General features: G+C 38.8%; 5 protein-coding genes and 1 pseudogene across 6 annotated transcripts; 5 read left to right on the top strand and 1 right to left on the bottom strand.

Annotated features, from left to right (window-relative positions):
- Positions 1–2,705: 2,705 nt before the first annotated feature.
- Positions 2,706–4,117, bottom strand: LOC148068290 (gamma-crystallin S-1 pseudogene; annotated as a pseudogene). The gene is made up of 3 exons (XR_015713198.1): positions 4,097–4,117; positions 3,675–4,040; positions 2,706–3,027 (listed from the first exon to the last, which is right to left on the bottom strand). The product of XR_015713198.1 is annotated as a gamma-crystallin S-1 pseudogene (transcript).
- A 2,122-nt stretch (positions 4,118–6,239) lies between these two features.
- On the top strand, positions 6,240–7,762 carry LOC148068289 (gamma-crystallin M3-like). Its single transcript, XM_087804352.1, has 3 exons — positions 6,240–6,322; positions 6,402–6,641; positions 7,487–7,762. Exons 1-3 carry the CDS (start codon positions 6,314–6,316, stop codon positions 7,760–7,762), a joined length of 525 nt encoding a protein of 174 aa, XP_087660478.1. The 5' UTR covers positions 6,240–6,313.
- A 2,720-nt stretch (positions 7,763–10,482) lies between these two features.
- On the top strand, positions 10,483–11,113 carry LOC148068288 (gamma-crystallin M3-like; the record flags this gene model as incomplete). The annotated part of the gene is made up of 2 exons (XM_087804591.1): positions 10,483–10,767; positions 10,832–11,113. Coding segments are annotated over 2 exons (567 nt in total), but the record flags the coding sequence as incomplete, so codon positions are not given.
- Positions 11,114–13,944: 2,831 nt separating this feature from the next.
- Positions 13,945–14,646, top strand: LOC148068287 (gamma-crystallin M3-like). The gene is made up of 3 exons (XM_087804590.1): positions 13,945–13,953; positions 14,035–14,277; positions 14,345–14,646. The coding sequence occupies exons 1-3, from the start codon at positions 13,945–13,947 to the stop codon at positions 14,621–14,623; spliced, it is 531 nt and encodes a 176-aa protein (XP_087660716.1). The 3' UTR covers positions 14,624–14,646.
- A 2,324-nt stretch (positions 14,647–16,970) lies between these two features.
- LOC148068286 (gamma-crystallin M3-like) lies at positions 16,971–18,471 on the top strand. The gene is made up of 3 exons (XM_087804589.1): positions 16,971–16,979; positions 17,058–17,300; positions 18,205–18,471. Exons 1-3 carry the CDS (start codon positions 16,971–16,973, stop codon positions 18,469–18,471), a joined length of 519 nt encoding a protein of 172 aa, XP_087660715.1.
- Positions 18,472–20,243: 1,772 nt separating this feature from the next.
- LOC148068285 (gamma-crystallin M3-like) lies at positions 20,244–20,946 on the top strand. The gene is made up of 3 exons (XM_087804349.1): positions 20,244–20,278; positions 20,346–20,588; positions 20,674–20,946. Exons 1-3 carry the CDS (start codon positions 20,246–20,248, stop codon positions 20,944–20,946), a joined length of 549 nt encoding a protein of 182 aa, XP_087660475.1. The 5' UTR covers positions 20,244–20,245.
- The last annotated feature ends 401 nt before the right edge of the window (positions 20,947–21,347 follow it).

Raw genomic sequence — 21,347 nt, 5'->3', positions numbered from 1 at the left:
TATTTAAAGTTATGTATTCAAAATGTTTAACTATATTTAATGATCTTTCAATTGGCTGAAAATCAAAATTCGTTTTAAACAATCAATAGATATGAATGAACTAATAAATAATTTATAAAGGATTAGCAAACGTGTATTTAAACAGTATAGAGTATGACCGTGATATTAAAGGATTACAAGGAAGACTGATTCAGTGCTCTTAATTTGAAAGCCAAATGTTCATTTCCTGCTACTGTGGGGAATTTACCGTAAAGTTTAGAGAGAACTCTTCAGATTTAATAAACAATGTTTATTATGGTGAAAATAGACATTTAAGGGGTCAATATAAGCGTGAGAAACACAAAAAAATAGTTTATTTAAGGCCAAAATGTAGTTTTTAAATATTCTATTGTATTTTTCTTAATCGTATCTCTTTTTTATATTACTGAAATTAAAACAGTTTTAATTTTAACTTCTCCAGACAAACCTCTGTTACTTTAATGTAAAAGTCCACCTTATTTCCTTCAGTTTAAAAAGTCTCTCCGCCTCAATGGAGACGTGACGTAGTCTGTCGAGGCTCGTTATCATGTGCCTCAAGCCTTTTCACTGCGGTTGTATTTCCGATCAGCAAAACTTAATAAGACCCTTACGAACATTAAACTTTAATGTTTAAATGCATCAGCCAGACTGTGAATCAAGGCAAATAAACATATATTTGAGAATTATATTGGTGACGTTCAGAGATACTGCAACTGCATGTATCAACAGTTTGTGATGGATTGCGCATCGAAAGGTGAGGCATTGCCTCACCTGCCTCCCCTCACCGCACCTCCCTGGTTTAGTATGTGGAAGCTTAGACCATCTGGGAGAGACTTGGAGGAGAGCAGACACATCCAATAAAATACTAGTTGAGCAAACTCAGTGGTCCTGATGATGAGCTAACAATATTGGGAGGAGGCCCCAGGACAGATCCAGAATATGGTAGATAGTTTAAGTCACTTCAAATCTTCTGGACTTTAAACTATCAATATTCCTCCCTGTATTTAAGGGCCGCAAAAAAGGTTTGTTTTCATGTTGAAGGTTATGGCTTTAAAGATCTAAATACATTTTTACTTTTAAAAAGTTTTAAAACGTTATTACATACCTAAAAAAAACACCTTTTTCACTCCTTAATCTGGATTTTTAATACAGGATTAAATTGACACTGGATCCATGTGGAGAACGAAAGTAAGTTTCTTGTAGATAAATCAAATAATATAAATGATCTAAGAAAGAATAATCAGAAAGAGCCACAAAAGCAAATAAAAACAGTGGGTGAGAACGGGTTGGGAATGAGATCCTGCTCGAGTGGAGGAGCTCAACTATCTTGGAGTCTTGTTCACGAGTGAGGGAAGAATGGAGCGGAAAATCTACAGTCGGAACTGTTGTGGCATCAGCAGTTATGCAGACGATGCGCCGATCTATGGCGGTAAAAAGAGAGCTAAGCCAAAAGGAAAATAAACCTGTGCTATGAAAACACAATTCAATTTTTTATTGTTATTAAATAAACTAGAAAAGATGGAGTTTGAGCAAAGAGTTCTTTGGGGAGTTTACAGAAACAAAGTATTTCTTAATACCCGAACATATGTGGAGAAACTATTGTATATAAACTGGGCATTAACGTTTAAACATGGCCAGTGAACGACGCAAAAGTACTACACAGTTTATAGCTTTGAAAGTAATTTGAAAACATATTAATAATCATGTTTAGGGCAACACAGTCACATGTATTTTAGTATAAATAAACTAATGTAACACATACAATAGTCACTTATTTGGTTCTTTATCTTCTTGGGGATTTGTGTGACTGTAGTGCTAAGTGTTAGCTTAGCATTTTTACTTTTTATGTCTTCGTTGGATCCGGTGTTGGTAACATTTATGTTGAAATATAATTAAAAATGAAAATTAATTTAATTTACTAGAATATTAATAAGACGTTATTAGGACTTTAAACTCTTTATGAAGAGAGAAATATCATCTATTTTACTGAAGCTATGTGCTAGCTCAAGTCATTGAGATTTAAGTGCTCAATGGTTGGGTTAGCATTTAGCATCCTCTTTCATTAGGCTTTTTATAATGTGCGGTTTAAGAGTTTGGACAATTTTCTATCATTTTCATTATGAAGAAATAGTTATAAACTTAAATATGCTTCTAGATATGAAATACGTTTTCTAATATTCCTAATTAAATGACCTCAATAGCCATAGAATAGCCTTAACAGCAGCTTAAAATACATTCAATATTAAGTGAAAAACATAATATTCGTTGGCATTTAATTTGGCTAAATACAAGTCATGATGTTGATATAAGTGTATTGATCAAGTATAGATGAAAATAAGACACATATTGATCAAGTATAGATGAAAATAAGACAAATATTGATCAAGTATAGATGAAAATAAGACACAGAAGAAATAGCAGTAAACTTTCTTTTAATGGTTTTTCAAAGCCAGCTGCTGCAAATAAAGGTCCAACTTAGTGGTTCTGATTGATTCTGAAATAAAAAAAATGAAAAAAAGTTTTCCCTCAACCCATAAATCTATTCCTCGATAATTCAAATGAAGATTTGCTCGTCCATGTTGAAACATTTTAGTTTAAATTGATCTTGAACCCTTATCGCAGCAGCCATCCTTCATTTCCAGCACCATTACTTTTAGGTAAATAAGCCGAAGTAGCAAACGCCAGCCGCTGAAATCCACGTCAAATTTCGTAGACTTCTCTAGCCGTGCCGGTCTAGAAATGTTTGATCATGCGGAAGGAGCCGACGGCCGGGGAGGCGGCGCCCCAGTCCGTGTACTTGTGGTACTCGCCGCGCTCCAGGAAGTACTGGTACCCGCGGTAGTTGGGCTGAGCGTACAGAACCCAAGCGCCGTCCATCACCTGGCAGGAGTAGAACTCTCGGAACTTCAGAGCCTCGTAGACGGACTGGCAGTCCTCCCCGTACTCCGCGGCTTGACCCCCGAAATCCTGCTTGTCGTAGAAGCGGATCTTCCAGGACTTCCCGTACACCTTGAAATATACAACAAATAAAACAGAATTTAATTGAGTATATCACGATGGAGTGAAAGTATCATGATGTTCTGTTCTATGTATCGTTTGTGTTTGTTGTTTTCTTTGATCTTTGTTCTTTATCTTTAGACTTAGATTGTATCATCTTGTTCTTTCTCTTTATGTTCTTGTTCTTATTTTATTTTGATTTATTTTTTATGAAAAACGGCTGTATTTTCTGTGGTTATTGGAAAAAAACAATTTCCCGAAGAAGACCTCCTGAGGGATCAATAAAGTTTAAACCTTTACCTTTATTTCTCTCTGTTTCCACTCATGTTCTATCTCTTTAACTGGCTTCTCTCCTGGTATTCCTCACCAGAAGTCAAGCGGCTGCCAACGCCGCGAGCCGGATTTATCTCCTTTTTGTTTGGTGGTATTTTGGTTGAGCAGTGGGGTGTCAGTGCTCCCGGGTCTTTTCAGTAGGATTTGGAAACCTTCCTGTTCTAAGTTAACCCCAAACTACAACCAAAATCCACTTCTTTACTCTTTCTTTTTGAGATAAACAAATATATTTGACCCGACTCTATCTTTTTCCAGCAGTTAAGGGTACGACTCTTAAACTACTGCAATACCAGATGCTCTAAGGAACGTTTTTTTCGAGGTCTTACATTCTTGATAAAGCGACAGGACTTGATGCTGTCGCTGAATCCCATCCACTTGTGGTGGTCGGAGTAATCCCCGGGGCTCAGCACGTACTGGTACCCGGCGTAGCTGGGGTGCTCGTACAACACCCAGCTGCCGCTCTCCACCTTCAGGGAGTTGCAGCGGCTGAAGTAGGAGCGCAGGTCCAGGCAGTCGCCGCTGCACTCGTAGCTGCGGCCCTGGAAATTCACGTCTTCGTAGAACACAATCTGACGGAGGATTCCGAAAAGGAGACAGAAGTCAGAAACGATGGCGATCAAAAAAAAAGAAGTCTTTTTTCCATGTGTCTTACCTTCCCCATCTTCCCCGGTGATCACTCTCCTGCCAGTCTGCTGCGGCCGTGATGTGGTTTATATCGAAACGGGGAATGTGCAGACGAGGGGGGAACCTTTATCGCCCCAATTAGCATATCAGCAAAGTGGATGAGTTTGATTTCCCTTTGTCTAAAGTTGATGGCTGCATATCAAAGAATTCTGCAGGAATCAAACACATGTTGTTGATGAAAACAACGTTTTCTCTTTCTGTTTGTATCAGCAGGATCTCATTGAATTATACTTTTGAGTTACCTAAAAACACTTGATTAAATAAAAGTTGATAAATATATATACCGGATATATTCACGTTCCATTAAAATGATTAAACGTCATTGCTTTGTTTTGTCTCGTTCATCCGATCCTGATGATCCAAGAGGTTCAACAGCGATGTGTAGAGTTCTAGGAAGACTTTTCGCTCGTCATCCGAGGATCTTCTTCAAGTTCCTTTGCTTTGTTACATTTTATAACATTGTATTTATTGTATATACATGGTATATTGTAGTCCCAAAATGTACCAGTGTAAGTAGATATAGGTACTTGGATCAGGGGAAAAGTGAGTAGTTTAATGTCAAAAAAAAAGTGAAGGTCCTTCATGTCCTTGGTTTTAGTGATTTCGTCCAAACACCAAAACCTTAATCTCGAAACCAATTCATTAACTTTATTGCTAAGTAAAATTGGCTGAAGTTTCTTACAGTTTATCCAAATGAAGACAAAGATCAAATATGCATCAATGGATTTTATGAAAATAATATAGCACTTTTAGTTCATAAGGCATTCAGTGTGTAAAAAAGAAAGTTAGGATATTTGAGTGTGAGAACATTTACTTTCAACCCTTGTGTTGTCTCAGGTTGAAGGTGGGCCTCTGGGTCACCTTGACCCTGAGACAACACAAGGGGATAAACTTCTATTTTTACTGAAGAAATTCTGATGAAAAGATGACCTCGAGCAAGACATGGGCAGAGTGCAGCCCGGGGGCCACACATGGCCATTTGACTGTATTTATGTGGCCCTGATGAGGTCAGATTAGAGAAAATGTTTCAAACCGCCAACAGCTTAATACTGACACATGCTTTCAGGACGTCTTTTAATTTATGACTACGTCCTTTACTTGAATATTTTTGTGCCCCTTTAAATAATTTGTGCAAAAACTAAGATCGCGTTTAGAAAAAAAAAAGATTTTTTTATCAATTTATTTTTAACCAAATGTTTATACTTTTAACTTTCCTTTTTTACTTGTTTTTTTTAAAAAAAATCTTGGCTCATCTCTTTTGGCTCGATGGTCCCTTACAACAGTCTCGGTGCATAATGTGGCCCCAGCCTTAAACCAAGGTTAAAATATCATGTTGGTTGGATCTAAAATATATCTAATATATAAAGCTTAGGAGCAACAGCCTGGAAGGATTTCTCTCCTCTGGTCCTGAACCGTGTTCAGGAACCATCAGTAGATTCTGATCCACAGACCTCAGAGCCCGAGCTGGGGTGTAAGTCTGGATCAGATCACTGATGTAAGGAGGAGCCTGACCATGAATAGATCAGAAAGTAAGAACCAGAATTTTAAAGTTGATCCTGAAAGAAACTGGAAGCCAGTGAAGAGTTTTAAGGATCAGAGAAATGTGAGTTCTTCTACTAGAGCAGGTTAGAATTCTCGCTGCAGAGTTTTGTATTAACTGCAGACGAGACAGATCCTTCTTGTCTTCCTCTCTCTTTGCGCTTGATGGATCTACTGACTCCTTCAAGAAACATCTTAACACATTTTTATTTGTTCAGGCTTTTCCTTGATTTTCTGGAACTCCTGTGTTGTTCTCAGTGTTATCTAAAATATATATTTTATTGAATATTCTTTTGATTGTTTAAGCACTTTGTTACCCAGGTCTGGAAAAGCGCTATACAAATAAAAATGACTTACTTACTTACTTACTTACCCTAAATGTCATGAGTTTCATGTCAATGGTGCAACGTCATGACATTCATGTCTTATGAATATGATTAAAAACCAACATAAATCATCTGAATACAGCATGTTTTTGTGCACGTTAATAACCCTGCACTGACTCAGCCTGACTCTCTCTCATGTGTGCTCCGATCAAAACAAGCGTCCGGCTTCTATCTATTTCGCTGCCATTGTCCCGGATCATGATGCTTCAAATCAAATTAAAATGAGATCGCAGAGTTGCTCGTTCATCAGCTTCGGCACATTTGAATAACAAAACCCACTTCAGCGTATAAACTATAAAAGCTGTCTGGCAGCCACAGGTTGTTGGTCAGATTCCCACAAAGACGGATCATCAAACATGGGCAAGGTAGGTGGTGCACGGAGCTAATAAAATGATTATAAAACAATAATAAGACGATGATTTAAACGGCGTATATTTCGAACAGATCACCTTCTTCGAGGACAGGAACTTCCAGGGGCGCTCCTATGAGTGCATGAACGACTGTCCCGAGCTGTTCTCCTACCTGAGCAGGTGTCAGTCCTGCAGGGTGGACAGCGGCTGGTTCGTCATCTACGACCGACCCAACTACATGGGGAACCAGTACTTCCTGAAGAGGGGCGAATATGCCGACTATTCCAATCTCGGCATGAGCGACTCCATCCAATCCTGCCGTTTGGTTCCCCAGGTAATAATTTAGTACCTGCCCAGGTAACCTCTGTGGTTGTCTCCGGGGTTTTCTTTGCAATGCAATGTAAGCAATGGGATTAATAAGTCATTCTCTCAAGTATACTAAGACTGACCTAAAGATGAGGGCGAGTTGGTTAGTCCGTCTCACATGTAGGACTCTCTGAGGTCCATCAATGAAGTCATAGTAGAAAGGAGAATTCTAAGAGTACTCTTAAAATATTGTTGTTTTTGGGTGTTTCTAAGCAAACAGTTGAGTTATTTCTTAAAGTCCGAAACCACAGAAGCAATACTGACACAAACCTATATATATATATTCGTTCATTCATCATCTCACTTATGGGGGTCGCTGGGGGGACTAGGGCCTATCCCAGTTTCTTCAGGCGAGAGGCGAAGGACACCCTGGACAGGACGCCAGTCTGTTGAAGGGCACACAGATATTCACACACTTGTACCTACGATCAATTTCCCAAAGTTTCCCATCAAATACTAAGTATGGTGTGAATATAGTAAGTAAGTAAGTACTTTTTTTTTTGTATAGCGCTTTTCCAGACCAGGGTCACAAAGCGCTTAAACACAAATCAATATTCAATAAAGTATAAACTTTAAAGGTAAAGATAAAACTGATAACACAACAGGAGTTCCAGAAAATCAAGGAAAAGCCTGAACAAATAAAAACGTCTTAAGATGTTTCTTAAATGAGTCAGTAGATCATCAGAGGAAGATCGTTCCAAAGCTTAGGAGCAACAGCCTGTAAAGATTTCTCTCCTCTATAATATATATATATATATATATATAATATAGACTATAGTCTTTACAGTAACCTTTCCATCTCTTGGCCCACAGTACAGGGGGGCGTACCGGATGAGAGTCTACGAGAGGGAGAACTTTCAAGGCCAGAATATTGAGTTGGTGGACGACTGCGACAACTTCATGGATCGCTTCCGCCTGTCGGACTGGCAGTCCTACCAGGTGCTGGACGGCTACTGGCTGATGTGGGAGCAGGCGCACTACAGGGGCCGGATGTTCTACCTTTATCCCGGGGAATACAGGAACATGAGGAGCCTAGGGTTCACCGCCGTGAGGTTCAACTCCTTCAAGCGCATCACGGATGCCTGTTAAAGATGTTTGAGCAAATTAAATAAACATTTGATTTCATGTGGTGTTTATCTTGAATTAATGCCGACAGACGAATGAGACTGACGACCAAAATTAACGCCGTTTCAAGGACAGAGTGTGACTGACTCAGGGTTGTCCAGAAAATGGTACAAGTGAAAAACAAATGTTCAATAAACAAAACTTCCCAACATGGTTTTTACTTTAAAAACACACTTGAAAAAAAAAAAAAAAAAGTTATAACATTAACTTTATAATCAAGAAATTCTAATATTATTATTCATTAAATACAAATACTTGATGCTATTTCTCTGTTTTCTAGATGCAAAGATCAATGGGGGCTTTATATAATCATGCCTGCCTGGCCATGGCAGAAACACATAGAGAAACACACTTTGTCACTGTATTACACTCACACAAGGACACAAAACTAGTCAAAACTTTGACATGAATACAACTTAATTTAACGACAATTGCGTATTTCTTTGGACTGTAGTTCCAAGAAAATGAGCAGTTATTAGTGATAAAGCTATCATCAGTTCAAGAGTGTGTTCTAGAGAGGATGTGCAGTGGTTCAGGTCCCATAATGAGACATATCTACATCTCGCCTACGTTCTCAGCTGCATTGACCTACATTCCCAATTCAACTTAAAATATTTGTCCTGTTACATTTGATTTATTTTTGGCAATAGTTACTTCCATTACTGTTGACCGGTGGGAGTGCGCAGACGGTTGGTATTTTTTTGTATTTTGTAGATTCAGCCTCTAGGTGTCGCTCTCTTGATCAACAAGACGAGGCACTTCACTATCGGGTGTGTCGTTGTTTGCAATGACCAATTGGAGCTCATTGAGCTTCTAGTACTAGTGTCGGATTCATTCATTTTCTATGCTGCTTAATCCTTTATGGGGGTTCCGGGGGGCCTGGAGCCTATCCCAGATTCGTGGGGCGAGAGGCGGGGGACACCTTGGACAGGACGCCACTCTGTCGGAGAACACACAACCATTCAAACACACACTCATATCTATGGACAATTTCACCAAGTTTCCAATTAACCTCTGTATTGTTTTGGACCGTGGGAGGAAACCGGAGTGAACCCACGCAACACTGAGAGAACATACAAACTCAACACTGAAAGGTCACAAGTTAGCTCCCCCACCGTGTGCCCCGATAGTCTCGGACAACGTTTTTTTTCCATCGTCAGATTTGTTGATCCATTGAGGAAATCATTTTTATTCAGAGTTATCAACATGTAAAAAAAACAATCCAATCCATTTTTAGAAAATGATAATTATAGGAAAACCTAACATCTTCAGAAGCGGCTAATTAGCTCGTAAACATTTAACTAGGTTTCATTTTGTGTTTCCTTTCTTGTTGCCCTATTGGGTGTGATAGTGAAGTGTGTGAAGTATGAAGTGATAATTGAAGAATCAATAATATGATCAGTAGCCCCTTGAGTCACTCACTGGCCTTGGAGTAGTTTCCAGTTACAAAAAGGTTGATGACGCCTGGTGTAGAATTCCATTTCAGTTTTCTTTAACGAGCAAAGAGGACAGGAGAGAGAAAATACATGTATCTGATTGTGTCATTTGGGATACATTATGACACATCATTTGAATCATTACCTCAAATTATTTTCTTTGTCTTTGTATAAAAGTATTCACCACTAACTTGATGAACCAGATTAACCATGAAAAGGTTCCTCAATAGTTATGGGAGAGCTGATGGGTGGGACGATTTATATGAAAATAAAATGGAGGAAAGTAATTGTCATGCTCTGAAAATAAGTTGAAAAAATACAGTACAGGACAAAAGTTTGGACACACCTAACATACTCTTTCAAAGCTTTCGCAATTCTCCTGGCTGACCTTTGTTTCTTAAAGTAATGAAGGTCATTCTCGTCTCTTAATTAAGCTTGAGTTGGTTCTTGTCATTAAATGAATTCTAACAGTCGACTGTGTTTCAACCGGACTTCTCCATTAAAAAGTCAAGAAATTCCACAAGGTAATCCAGACAAGAAACACCTGTGAAGTGAAAACCATGTCAGGTGACTATAAACTGTCAACAAAAAGATAAACGATCGAAAGCAGTTGTTAGAATAAAGGGGGATATTTTGAAGAAACTAGACAATAAGACATGTTTTCAGCGATTTCAAATTTGTTTGTTGAGAACATAATTCCACATGAATTCATTCATAGTTACGATGCCTTCAGTGATAAGCTACAATCTAAACACTGTGTTATGAAAATAAAGAAAACACATTGAATGAAAGGGTGTGTGCAAACATTTTGGACTGTACTGTCGATGCTAAGATTATAAGGAATAAACTTGTCTTAACACCGTAGTCACACAGACTAAACTAACCAGATTTTATTTTGTAATTTACTAGAAAGCTTTATTTTTCACATTTACTGTGCCGTGATTCACTAGCACCAGGACCAGCTCCTCGACATAGTGTGAGAACAGTGGAAAGCTTTCCATTGACTTCTTTATGGCGCGACAACAATACAGTATTTATACAGTAGGTTGTATATATTGCAGCTGTGACTGTATAGCACGCTTTCATGGCATGTTGCTAGCTAAGGGCTTTACACAATTGCCATACGTACTTTCATTCACGTCCAGCAGGTATAAAACGGTTAGCCGCACCAAGAGACGACACTGATATCCAGTGCTGTTGGGCCAACACAATCATGGGCAGGGTAGGTCCAGATGATTGGTGTGGTTGAGACCTTGTGAAGTATATGTATCTTATTCGTTTGTCACGCAGATTATCCTATACGAGGACAGGAACTGTCAGGGTCGCTTCTATGAGACCAGCAGCGACTGTCCGGAGCTGTCCACCCATCTCAGCCGGTGCCAGTCCTGCAGGGTGGAGAGCGGATGCTTCATCGTCTACGACCGTCCCAACTTCAACGGGAACCAGTGCCTCCTGAGACGAGGCGAGAACATCGACAACATGAGCATCATCGGAATGAGGGACTGCATTCGGTCTTGTCGTCAGATCCCGATGGTAGCTTCTTAAAGTCTAAAGAGTTGTGGTGCTGTGTTTTGCTAATCTGGATTTACCTCCGCAGCATCGTGGTCAGTTCAGAATCAAGATCTTCGAGAGGGAGAACCTGAGCGGCCAGATGCACGAGCTGACCGACGACATGGAGGACATCGCGGAGCAGCTCCTCATGTCGGACTGCCAGTCCTGCCAAGTGCTGGAGGGCCACTGGCTGCTGTTCGAGCAGCCGCAGTTCAGGGGCCGCATGGTCTACGTGAAGCCCGGAGAGTACAGGAACCTGAGGGAAATGGGAGCCACCTCCAACATGAGGCTGATGAGCCTGAAAAGAATCACAGAGTCTTGCACTTAAACGTGGGGGACTAGAAACTAGAAGCTAGATGTATTCACTTGAAATTGACAAATCATGGATGTTAATCTGACATAGAAAATAAAAAGAATCTTTAATAATCATTACGTCTTTTTGTGTGATTTACAAATGTCCGGGATCGAAAACTACTTTTCAAACGTCAGCAAGGATTTTACTGACCTTAACCTGGTTTTCAATAGTGTAGAAGAATGCCATTTGATGGATTAAGGTAACCGGCCACCATTCAATGGATCAAATATCAAGTTCATGAGAGTTAAAAAGGCATCTTATGTGAGAAGTTTTTCAAGTCTCACAATCTGCCTTTGTAAGATAGTGAAAGATCTACATACTTACTATGTATCTCCTGATGCTTATATAGTTGGTCAAACAATTAACAAATGGCAAAACTCCAACACTTAGTGCTCTTTTTAATTAAATCTTCCTCTCAATAACTACTTCAAGGTTATTTATTCACCACGTAGATCACTGTTATAGGTCAATAAGACGTCTAGAGCATCGTCATATGAGCACAACATCAGCGCATCACTGAAAAATATCACTCCGACTACCAGTCTGTGTGGTTTCCACGGCAAAAAACAAGCTTCCTGCATCGAAAGTTAGTGACGACGAAAAACGAAACACGGAGGAACAACCACAGCCAGGGTTCAATCCGCAGATATGTCACATTGAGATCATATCAATGATCGACACATAATAATGCAGCACGGAACACCGTGTGAAGAGCAACATTATTTAGGAAAATTGCGTTTATTCAGGAAGTTCATGGACTAAAGATGGTGAACAAATCCTTTGACCGCTGGTGACAGACTTGAAATAGAGTTGCCATAACTTTCTTAACGATGTCCAGCTTTTCTTGAAAAGTCCTTCTTGATAATAAATCTGCAACCAAGTTAATTTCCTCTCCTCCTTCAGCCATTGTGGGTTTTAAATAAACACATGTACACTATATTTCTGTTTGTTACGCTAACAATAAGTTTTGTAGCTGTAGCTAGCTGGCGCGCTCTGTAATTAGCCAATCAAAGGACGGGAATACTCTGACATCACCGTACGCCTTCATGCTGGCCCTGGTGTCATGAACTCTATGTTATTCTTCAGGGCCTCCAGGAGAACTAGTGACAAATGATGGCTCAACTCTGATTGGATGAATATATGAATATTCATGTTTGGAAAAAGAACATCCAGAAGAATTGTTTATGAAGTAGCTATTTATGGGAAATATTATAATACAGTTACATATATTATAATTGAAATAAGTTTGTAATTCAGATATTTCTTATGCTAGTCTAAAACACTTGTTAGCGATATTGTCTACAGCAAAATTACTCATTATTTCATGCTGTGTGTGGAGGATAAATTGGAACTTTTCTTTGACTCTGGCAACATCAAAACGTCTGAAACACAGTCAGATCTTTGGATGATAATCTGTATCAACTTTCTTTTTCTTTAAGCCTTATTTATATTAAAAATATATATGTATTAAAACATAAGTCTCTAATCCAAAAAAGGGGGGCTGGGACTTCCCATGTGATGCTATAAGTAAGTAAGTAAGTAAGTTATTTTTATTTGTATAGCGCTTTTCCAGACCAGGGTCACAAGAGCTCTTGAACACTTGCACATGCACCACTTTGACCATGAACTGTGGGTCAGACACTGACCACCAAACCAGGGGACAGGACTGAGGCATGTGAAGGGATTAAAACTGAACTCTGACCTGGTCACTTGTTACCTCACAGGGTGATGGATATCGCCTCCCAAACAACCAATAGGCACTGAACTTGAATGTGCGGCCATTGATGCGTACGACGGCTGCCTGTTACCTGAATCACTGTATGTCATGACCATGTTGATATAATAAACCCAATGAGATTAAACCTGACCAAATGTGTTCTTTTTTTTGTTATTTACAACGTGATTATAAGTGATTCATGTTTGAGGAGGATAATATTTATGTTATTTAAGATCATCAGCAGTACCTTCTGTGCATAAATAAATAAAAACATTGAAGAAAACAACATTAAAAAGAGTCGGACACAGAGATACGCTCAAGACAATGAAGCAAAATATTACAAGTGAATTAGAAAACAGGTACCACAAGGTTGTGTCTTGAAAGAATAGATACAGTTTCAGTCAAGGTGGCCTAACGGTGAGTCAAAACACATAGTTCTAGATCTCCTTGTATGTTCCTAATCCAACTAATGTTCATGATAAATCAACAAGATATTAAAATAGTTTTCACTACAGGGAGGCTGGAGTGGATGAGGAGCTCAGTCGTCTGGGACAGAATCAAATTAAACCTTCACCAGACGACTCATTTAAAGTTGTGGAAATATTAGAGACTTCCAACATGTTGGGAGAGGAAAGTCTGGTACATACAACAACTTATCTTTTATTTTATGATTAGAAATAATTAGATTTAACCTTGATTGTGAATACATATCTAAAAGTTCATTCTCAGGTAATGCAAACTTTCGCCTTGTATCTTAAACACTTGTTCTGAGAGCCCAAAAAACCTGAATACAGAATCTTTCCACAAAAAATCTCGTAATCTGATGGAGAAATTCTTGATTGAATCAACGTGTTTCATTAAAGGGTCTGGTTTAGTCTGGTAGAAGGACAAGTCTTTGTGACCCCGATTGAACGCGGGTTCGCAACTCATAATTGTAAAGGCTTTTACATTGGGTTGCTGGCTCAGGAATTTGAACAATAGTGGGGCCCTCAGTCTTTGTCCCCGTTCAGGTATAAATGTTCCACGTTCAGTCAGAAAGAGCATCAGTTCACTCAGAGCTCTCTGAAAGATCACCTCCAGCATCAACATGGGCAAGGTTGGAAAGATTCATTTGGATTTAATATTTGTACTTTTAGATGTATTTGTATTCATCCTGTGACTTCCTTTTGTTTCCTAGATCACTCTTTTCGAGGAAAGGAACCTCATGGGTCGCTCCATTGAGTGCATGAACGACTGCCCCGAGCTGACCTCCAACATGAGCAGGTGCATGTCCTGCAGGGTGGAGAGCGGTTGCTTCATGATCTACGAGCGCACCAACTTCATGGGAAACCAGCACATGCTGTCCAGGGGCGAGGTGTCCGACATCACCAGCCTGATCGGCATGAACAGCGGCGTCAAGTCCTGCCGTCTGATCCCCATGGTAGGTCGAAACGCAATCATTACAACTTGATCCATGATTCTCAAACTCTCCCGCTGGACCTCCACAGCACAGGGGACAGTTCAGGATGAAGATCTACGAGAGGGAGAACCTCAGCGGGCAGATGAACGAGCTGATGGACGACATGGAGAACATCCAGGAGCAGCTGCGTATGAGCGACTGCCAGTCCGTGCAGGTGATGGAGGGTCACTGGCTGCTGTTCGAGCAGCCCCACTTCAGAGGCAGGATGATCTACGTCAAGCCCGGCGAGCACAGGAGCATCAGGGAGATGGGCGGCAGCAGCATGAAGATCATGAGCATGAGGCGTATCACTGACATGTGCATGTAGATTTTTTCACCTAAATAAACGATTTGTCCTAAATCCTGTTGTGCTCCATTGATTTAGAGGGTTTCAAACTTGCAACCCGACAGATGAAATACTGGGGCCCTCCATTTGAGGTCCAAGTTTAGTGGCGACTAGTCAACTTTGTACAATATCAGACGGTTAAGGAACAAAGATCACTATTGTTGTGATAGTTTATGTAGCTTTCATTCAACTCTTAACATGGACATAAGTAAAAATAAATAAATCAGTCACCTCTGATAAGTCTACTGAGTTCTAGACTCCAGGTTTAAACCATCAATAAAGGTAGCCAGGAAACACAAATAACTAATTAAATGTGTTAAACTGATTCAAACTTCACATTATGACGGCTACCATTCGATAGAAAAATGAAAAAAATAAAAATAAAAAAAATATCATAACTCCATATATTTCATTGGACAAATTGTATAAGAATAACTGGAAGGTTCATAACTAGAAAACCAATTTGAAGTCTTGTTCTGACGGATGCTGCCATAAATTAAAAATATATGGTCTTAGGAACAACTAGGAAAATTGTCTTTTACAGAGATCAAGCTTTATAAAGAGACTCTGTCTCCCTGTTCCAAGCTCATTCAAGACCCTGCATGATGAACGTGAGATGTAGTGTAAGCTTTCTGTGACCCCCAACATCGAAACTAAGTTGACACATCATCTGGAAAATACTTCAATTGTCACATTATTGTCTACTTACTACTTACTTACGCGACACATAATTGGCTGAATGTACAAGTAGCTCAGTACTCTTCTGGTATCGTCTGTGGGCACTATTATACCAACATTTACACTGAATTTAAAAGGCTTCCTATTTTAAAATATTGAATTTGAAAGGTTAAAAAATATTTTATTGAAAAAAACATTATAATTATATAGTTATTACACGTCATTATCACACAGGCCTTCAGTGACGCACGTTTGAATAATTCCACCTCTCAATAACTACTTCAAGGTTCTTTATACACCACAGGGATCTGAGCGTGTACTGATATAGATCAATAAGACATTAAGTCAGTGCATTATATCAAAATATCACTCCAACTATAGTCTGTGTGGTTTCCATGGCCACTAAAGCGACACACACACACACACACGCACAAGCACCACTATTGATTTCATAAAGCGTAACATTATTTAGAAAAAAATGCATTAACTATTGTAGTTCATGGAGAAAATGTGGCGGACAAATCCTTTTAAGCTTGTGAAAGACGCGTCTCGGAGTTAGCATCACTTTTTTAACAACGTCCAGCTTTTCTTAAAATATCCTTCTTGAAAATTGCTCAAATATGATTGGATGAAAGCTCTCACATGAATGTAAAATCCTGGAAGTAGTGTACGCAAGAGGAAAGAAATGAAATGAAGTGAAAAGACTATGAGGAATAATTGAATACATGAATTATGAAATAAACAATTAAAAAAAAAAAAGTTTTTATATTAAAAAATCAAATTTATTTCCTGAATATGCTTAGGCCAGCAGAGAAGGCCTTGCTGTTCCTGACGGCCCACCACTGGTGGTATCCCTTGTGTTGTCTCAGGGTCAAGGTGAACGACCTCCCTGACTTCCATCAATACATATGCATTGGTGTAGGTCTTTTGCTCCAAGCGTTTCACTTAGTCAAACAATTGGAACGAAATTTCACGGTGGCGCCACCTGTTGTTTCAAACTTGTCAAGAAAGTAATTAAATCATCAAGCTTATTTGGTTCCTCAAATGTTTCCTTTTGAACTAAAAGTGAACTTGCGTGCAACAATGACATGTGTTTCCAGGTAATGCGTTCGATCTTACTTATTAAGCTTTTTTTGGTGTTGCAGTTTGTACTTGCTGGATATATACAATCTGTAATATCAACATCTGGTCATCGTCATTTAAACCACTGAGTGCTAATCTAAGCGTTAACCCATGAATGGTTCTACAAGCAACTGGGAAAACCAGCTTTTTGTCACAGAATGTGTGTGTCAGGCCATTTTTGTCAAGCAAAAAGCGAATTGTCCGACGTCCAATTAGCTGGCAGATGAGTGAAAGCACCAACGTCAATTAGCTTGTTTTTTGTTTGGTTTTTTTTTAAAGAAAATGCTTGTTTTTTCATTTTTTTTCTCTGAGATAATCTGTTTTTAAGTCTTTTCGGGTCATAGGTCACGCAGATGACCCTGGGGCCAGGCAAAAAGGCCTCGGTGGCCTGAGGCTACGTCAGTGGTTTTAACAATAGCGGAACTATTTGTTGTGGAGGTTGTCCAGGTATAAAAGTAGCCGTTTAAAAAAGGCTCAGCACAGGTCCAACACCTAGCACTTCTCTGAGGAACGAGCAGCAACCAGCATCATGGGCAAGGTAAGACCACCAGACATCTCATCATTCAATTAAAAAAAGGTGAAAAATATACATTTCTGACCTCACTCCTCCTTCCAGATCACCTTCTACGAGGACAAGAACTTCCAGGGTCGCTCCTATGAGACCAGCAGCGACTGCTCCGACACCTCCTCCTACCTGAGCAGGTGCCAGTCCTGCCGGGTCGACAGCGGCAACTTCGTCGTGTACGATCGCCCCAACTTCACCGGGAACCAGTACCTGATGAAAAGAGGCGATTACTCCGACTACATGAGCACGATGGGAATGAGAGACTGTATCAGGTCTTGTCGCGTCGTCCCCACGGTGAGATGAACTGATTCTGGATGGATATTTGTTCGTTTTTGATTAATGTCGGCAACACATGAGTCTGGAATTTATTTTGTGGAAATATTTTAGTTTTCTCTTCTTTTGAATTCATAGAAAAGTCTACCAGTGTAACCATTTTTTCTATGAAAGAACAATATATTAATAAATATTCAGAATTGGGGTTTTTAGAAGAATCATGACATTCCTGATTATGTTAAAATCATTTATTTTAATTGGAGGCTCAATTAAGTATCATGGATTTATAGTCATTTTCACTCTCAGGGTGAAGGTTTTTAAAGTATTGGATGTAGATTTGAGCCAACAACACACATTTAAAGCTCTTATAGAGGCACAGGCCCCAAGTGTGACACGCTATGATCTCTAATTTCTTTATAATAAAAAATGTGTAAACATATATAACTGAAAAAAATCATTGTGCATTTAAAATAATACAAAGGGCAGCAGAAAAAGCAGAAAACAGAATAATTTCTTTAAAACATTTCTGTCTAAATATTGCATGCCTTAGCCTCCCAACTGTTAGTGTGGAATATATATATATATATATATATATATATATATATACAGTATATATATACAGTATATATATACAGTATATATCATCCCTCAAGTCCATCTTTAATCACTAAATAGTGTTTGGGGTGTTTTTAACCTGCAAACATTCAGAGATTTGGGGGAAATGCAGACTTTTACCCACTTGAGGTTTTAGAAAATACAAATTGCTGAAGTCCAAAGATGCAAAAAAAGATTGATAATACAATTCTGACTAACACAACGTGGTCTTTTATCATCTAAAATCAACCAAAATCTTAAGTTTAATGTGGTCTTCAGGCAACAGATTTCAATGCCTTATCTTTCTACATTTTTGTTTCTCCCTCAACAGCACAGGAACCAGTACAGGATGAAGATCTACGAGAGGGAGAACTTCGGAGGCCAGATGCACGAGATCATGGACGACTGCGACAACATCGTGGATCGCTTCAACATGAGCGACTGCCAGTCCTGCCAGGTCACGGACGGCCACTGGATGATGAGCGAGCAGCCCCACTTCAGAGGCAAGATGGTGTACGTGAGGCCCGGCGAGTACAGGAGCCTGAGAGACATGGGAGTCACGAGGCTGAACAGCATCAAACGCATCATGGATCACTAAAGATGTGTATGAAAACTTAATAAAACATCATCTTTAAAATCACCCTCTATTTTCTGTCTTTTCGATGATTAGTTATTGATACTTTTATAGATCAATCTTGAACAACAAATGAGGAATTATAGTCATTATATCTGCAATATATATTTAGTTTTCAGTGTTTTTAACTGTGGACTTTTATGCATATCTGAACAGAGAAAGAATTGTTTTGACAGAAAATAAATCGGCTTCTTTTTTTACATTATTAATATTATCATATTTTAGTAATACATTTTGATGAATATCTAGGGTTAAGCATGAATTGTTTTAGTATATCACATTATTAAATTAGGAAGAAAATACAAAAAACTCACACAACCAGCAATTCACCAGTTTTTTGTTTTTTTTTACCATAGGAATGAACTAGAGGTCCAAAAATATTGACTTGACATATGTAAATATATTAAATGTTAAAAGTATAAAGACTAATCATTACGTTTTTTTTAATGCAAATTAAATAGTGAAATTATATTTCAAAATTTAAATAACTAACTAAAAACTAAATAAAGTGAACCTCCTTTAAGTCATATTTGAGAATGGGTTTAAAAAACAAACTGTAAATATGTATTTTCAGCAGAAGAAGTGTGGAGAGTGTGAGAGGTTTTTATGGAAATCCCTGATATTAATTATAATTTATCATTTGGGTTTCCATTCCAGTGCCATATTACATATTATTTGTGAAATAATTCATATTTAATGACTTCCTTATGCAAATAAAAAGAAATCAATATGCATTTTTGCATGAATATTCATAGTGTAGGTATTGAAATATGTTCTCATAATACCTTATTTAAAAGAAAAAGAGAAAATATATATATCTATATATATATATATAGATATATATATATCAGACATATTTTCTTGAAAATAAAGCAGTTACTTTTGACTGAAAATGATCAACAACAATCGCAGAAAAGAGTTTATCCACAAATGTGTCTACACTTTTAAATATTTATACCCAGTTCTGCATGAGTGCTTTCTAAGTGGCCCTTTGTCATGGGCTCTGAATACATCTATATAAGTGGTCTGTTAATGTTTAACCTAATTTATTAATTTATTAATTTGAGTAACTGTCCTTTAGAATAAATTAATAGAAAAAGAAAAAGGTTTTTTTTAATTAATCACTTTTATGTATTGTCACAAATATTTAATGATTTACATTTTGATAAAACTTGCTATAAATTAAATATTAATACACATTAGTATTTCAACTTTAGCTTATTTTTTATAATGTCATATTAATAATTAAATTTGTCGTTTTCTTACTACAGCATTTAATTAATTAATCTAAATTTTGTGATCTTTTTTTCAATCTTACTATGTCCAACTTTGTTCCTCGTTCATTCATTTTTCTCATCACAATTGACAGTTGTTTTTTTTTTCACCCTCTTTCCACACAGCATTGTCTGACCTGCCACGATCTTCCAGTTGTTTCCGTCTTTGTGCGGCTCGTCCCGGATCTTATTTCATAAAGTAACAAACGTTACTGTCACCGGCGCAAACCTATTGACAAACATGTGGCATTGTTGAATATGCACGGCGATGAAAGAAAATTCCTTTACTAAAAAAGTGTGAGGTCCCCAGTCCCTGGACATGACCCAACCTTTACATGCTCTAATGGCAGCTGTCGAGTCAGGGCTTTGGTGGTGACGTGCACCCCCGCCCCCCACCTCACCCCCTGCTCTCAGGTATAAAAGCGAAGGGTTAAACCAGGTAGGAACATTGCAGGACCTCCAGCATGAGCAACACCAGCATGAACATGAGGGGCAAGGTAGAGATGTGTCTACAGGAGTAATGTCAACGTCACCTTAACTTCGTGGTTTCTTCTCTCTGGTCAGATCATCTTCTACGAGGACAGGAACTTCCAGGGGCGCTCCTATGAGTGCATGAACGACTGCGCCGACATGACCTCCTACCTGAGCAGGTGCCAGTCCTGCCGGGTGGAGAGCGGCTGCGTGGTCATCTACGACCGGCCCAACTTCATGGGGAACCAGTACTTCCTGAGGAGGGGCGAGAACGCCGACAACATGAGCATGATGGGAATGAGGGACAACATCAGGTCTTGCCGTATCATCCCCACGGTCAACGTGCAGGCATGTGATTTTCTCACCCGCTTGTAGTTTCTTGTTCTTCACGTTTTCTCTAATCTGTCTCTTGACGTCACAGCAACGCGGCAGGTTCAGGATCAGGATCTACGAGAGGGAGAACTTCGGCGGTCAGTCCAACGAGCTGATGGAGGACTGCGACAACATCATGGAGCGTTTCTCCATGTCCGAGTCCATGTCCTGTAACATCATGGAGGGTCACTGGCTGCTGTACGACCAGCCCCACTTTAGAGGCAAGATGGTGTACATGAAGCCCGGGGAGTACCGCAGCCTGAGGGAGATGGGCACCACCATGACCCGGATTATCAGTCTGAGGCGCATCATTGAGAACTAGCCTGACTCTGTATTCTCTGGAATAAACAGAAAAGAAATGTGAATCCAAACTGTTTCTTTCATTTCACTCCTATTTAGCAGAAAATCTGTTTCACTTCATTTGAGACACAATGTATACGTTCATTTATTGTTTTTAATCTACGGTTTAAGACATAAATATTCCCCCAATTTGCTATTTAAAGCTTTTTATTTTATTTAATTAAACATTTAAAGAAGAAAGATTTTTATTTTAAATACAAGGTGTGGTTTATTTCACCTCAAGATAACTCTTAAGTACAGAATTCATTAAAAAATTAAATTTAACAATAAAAATGGTAACACTCTGGAATGAGGAACACATTATAATAGTAAAAAGCCACTTATTATTAAGTGTATTTACAGCTAATTAGTCCCCATGAAGTA

The sequence above is a fragment of the Callionymus lyra genome, chromosome 12 (assembly GCF_982586985.1).
Source record: "Callionymus lyra chromosome 12, fCalLyr1.hap1.1, whole genome shotgun sequence".
Lineage (NCBI taxonomy): Eukaryota > Metazoa > Chordata > Actinopteri > Syngnathiformes > Callionymidae > Callionymus > Callionymus lyra.
This window is presented reverse-complemented; position numbering and strand designations above follow the sequence as displayed.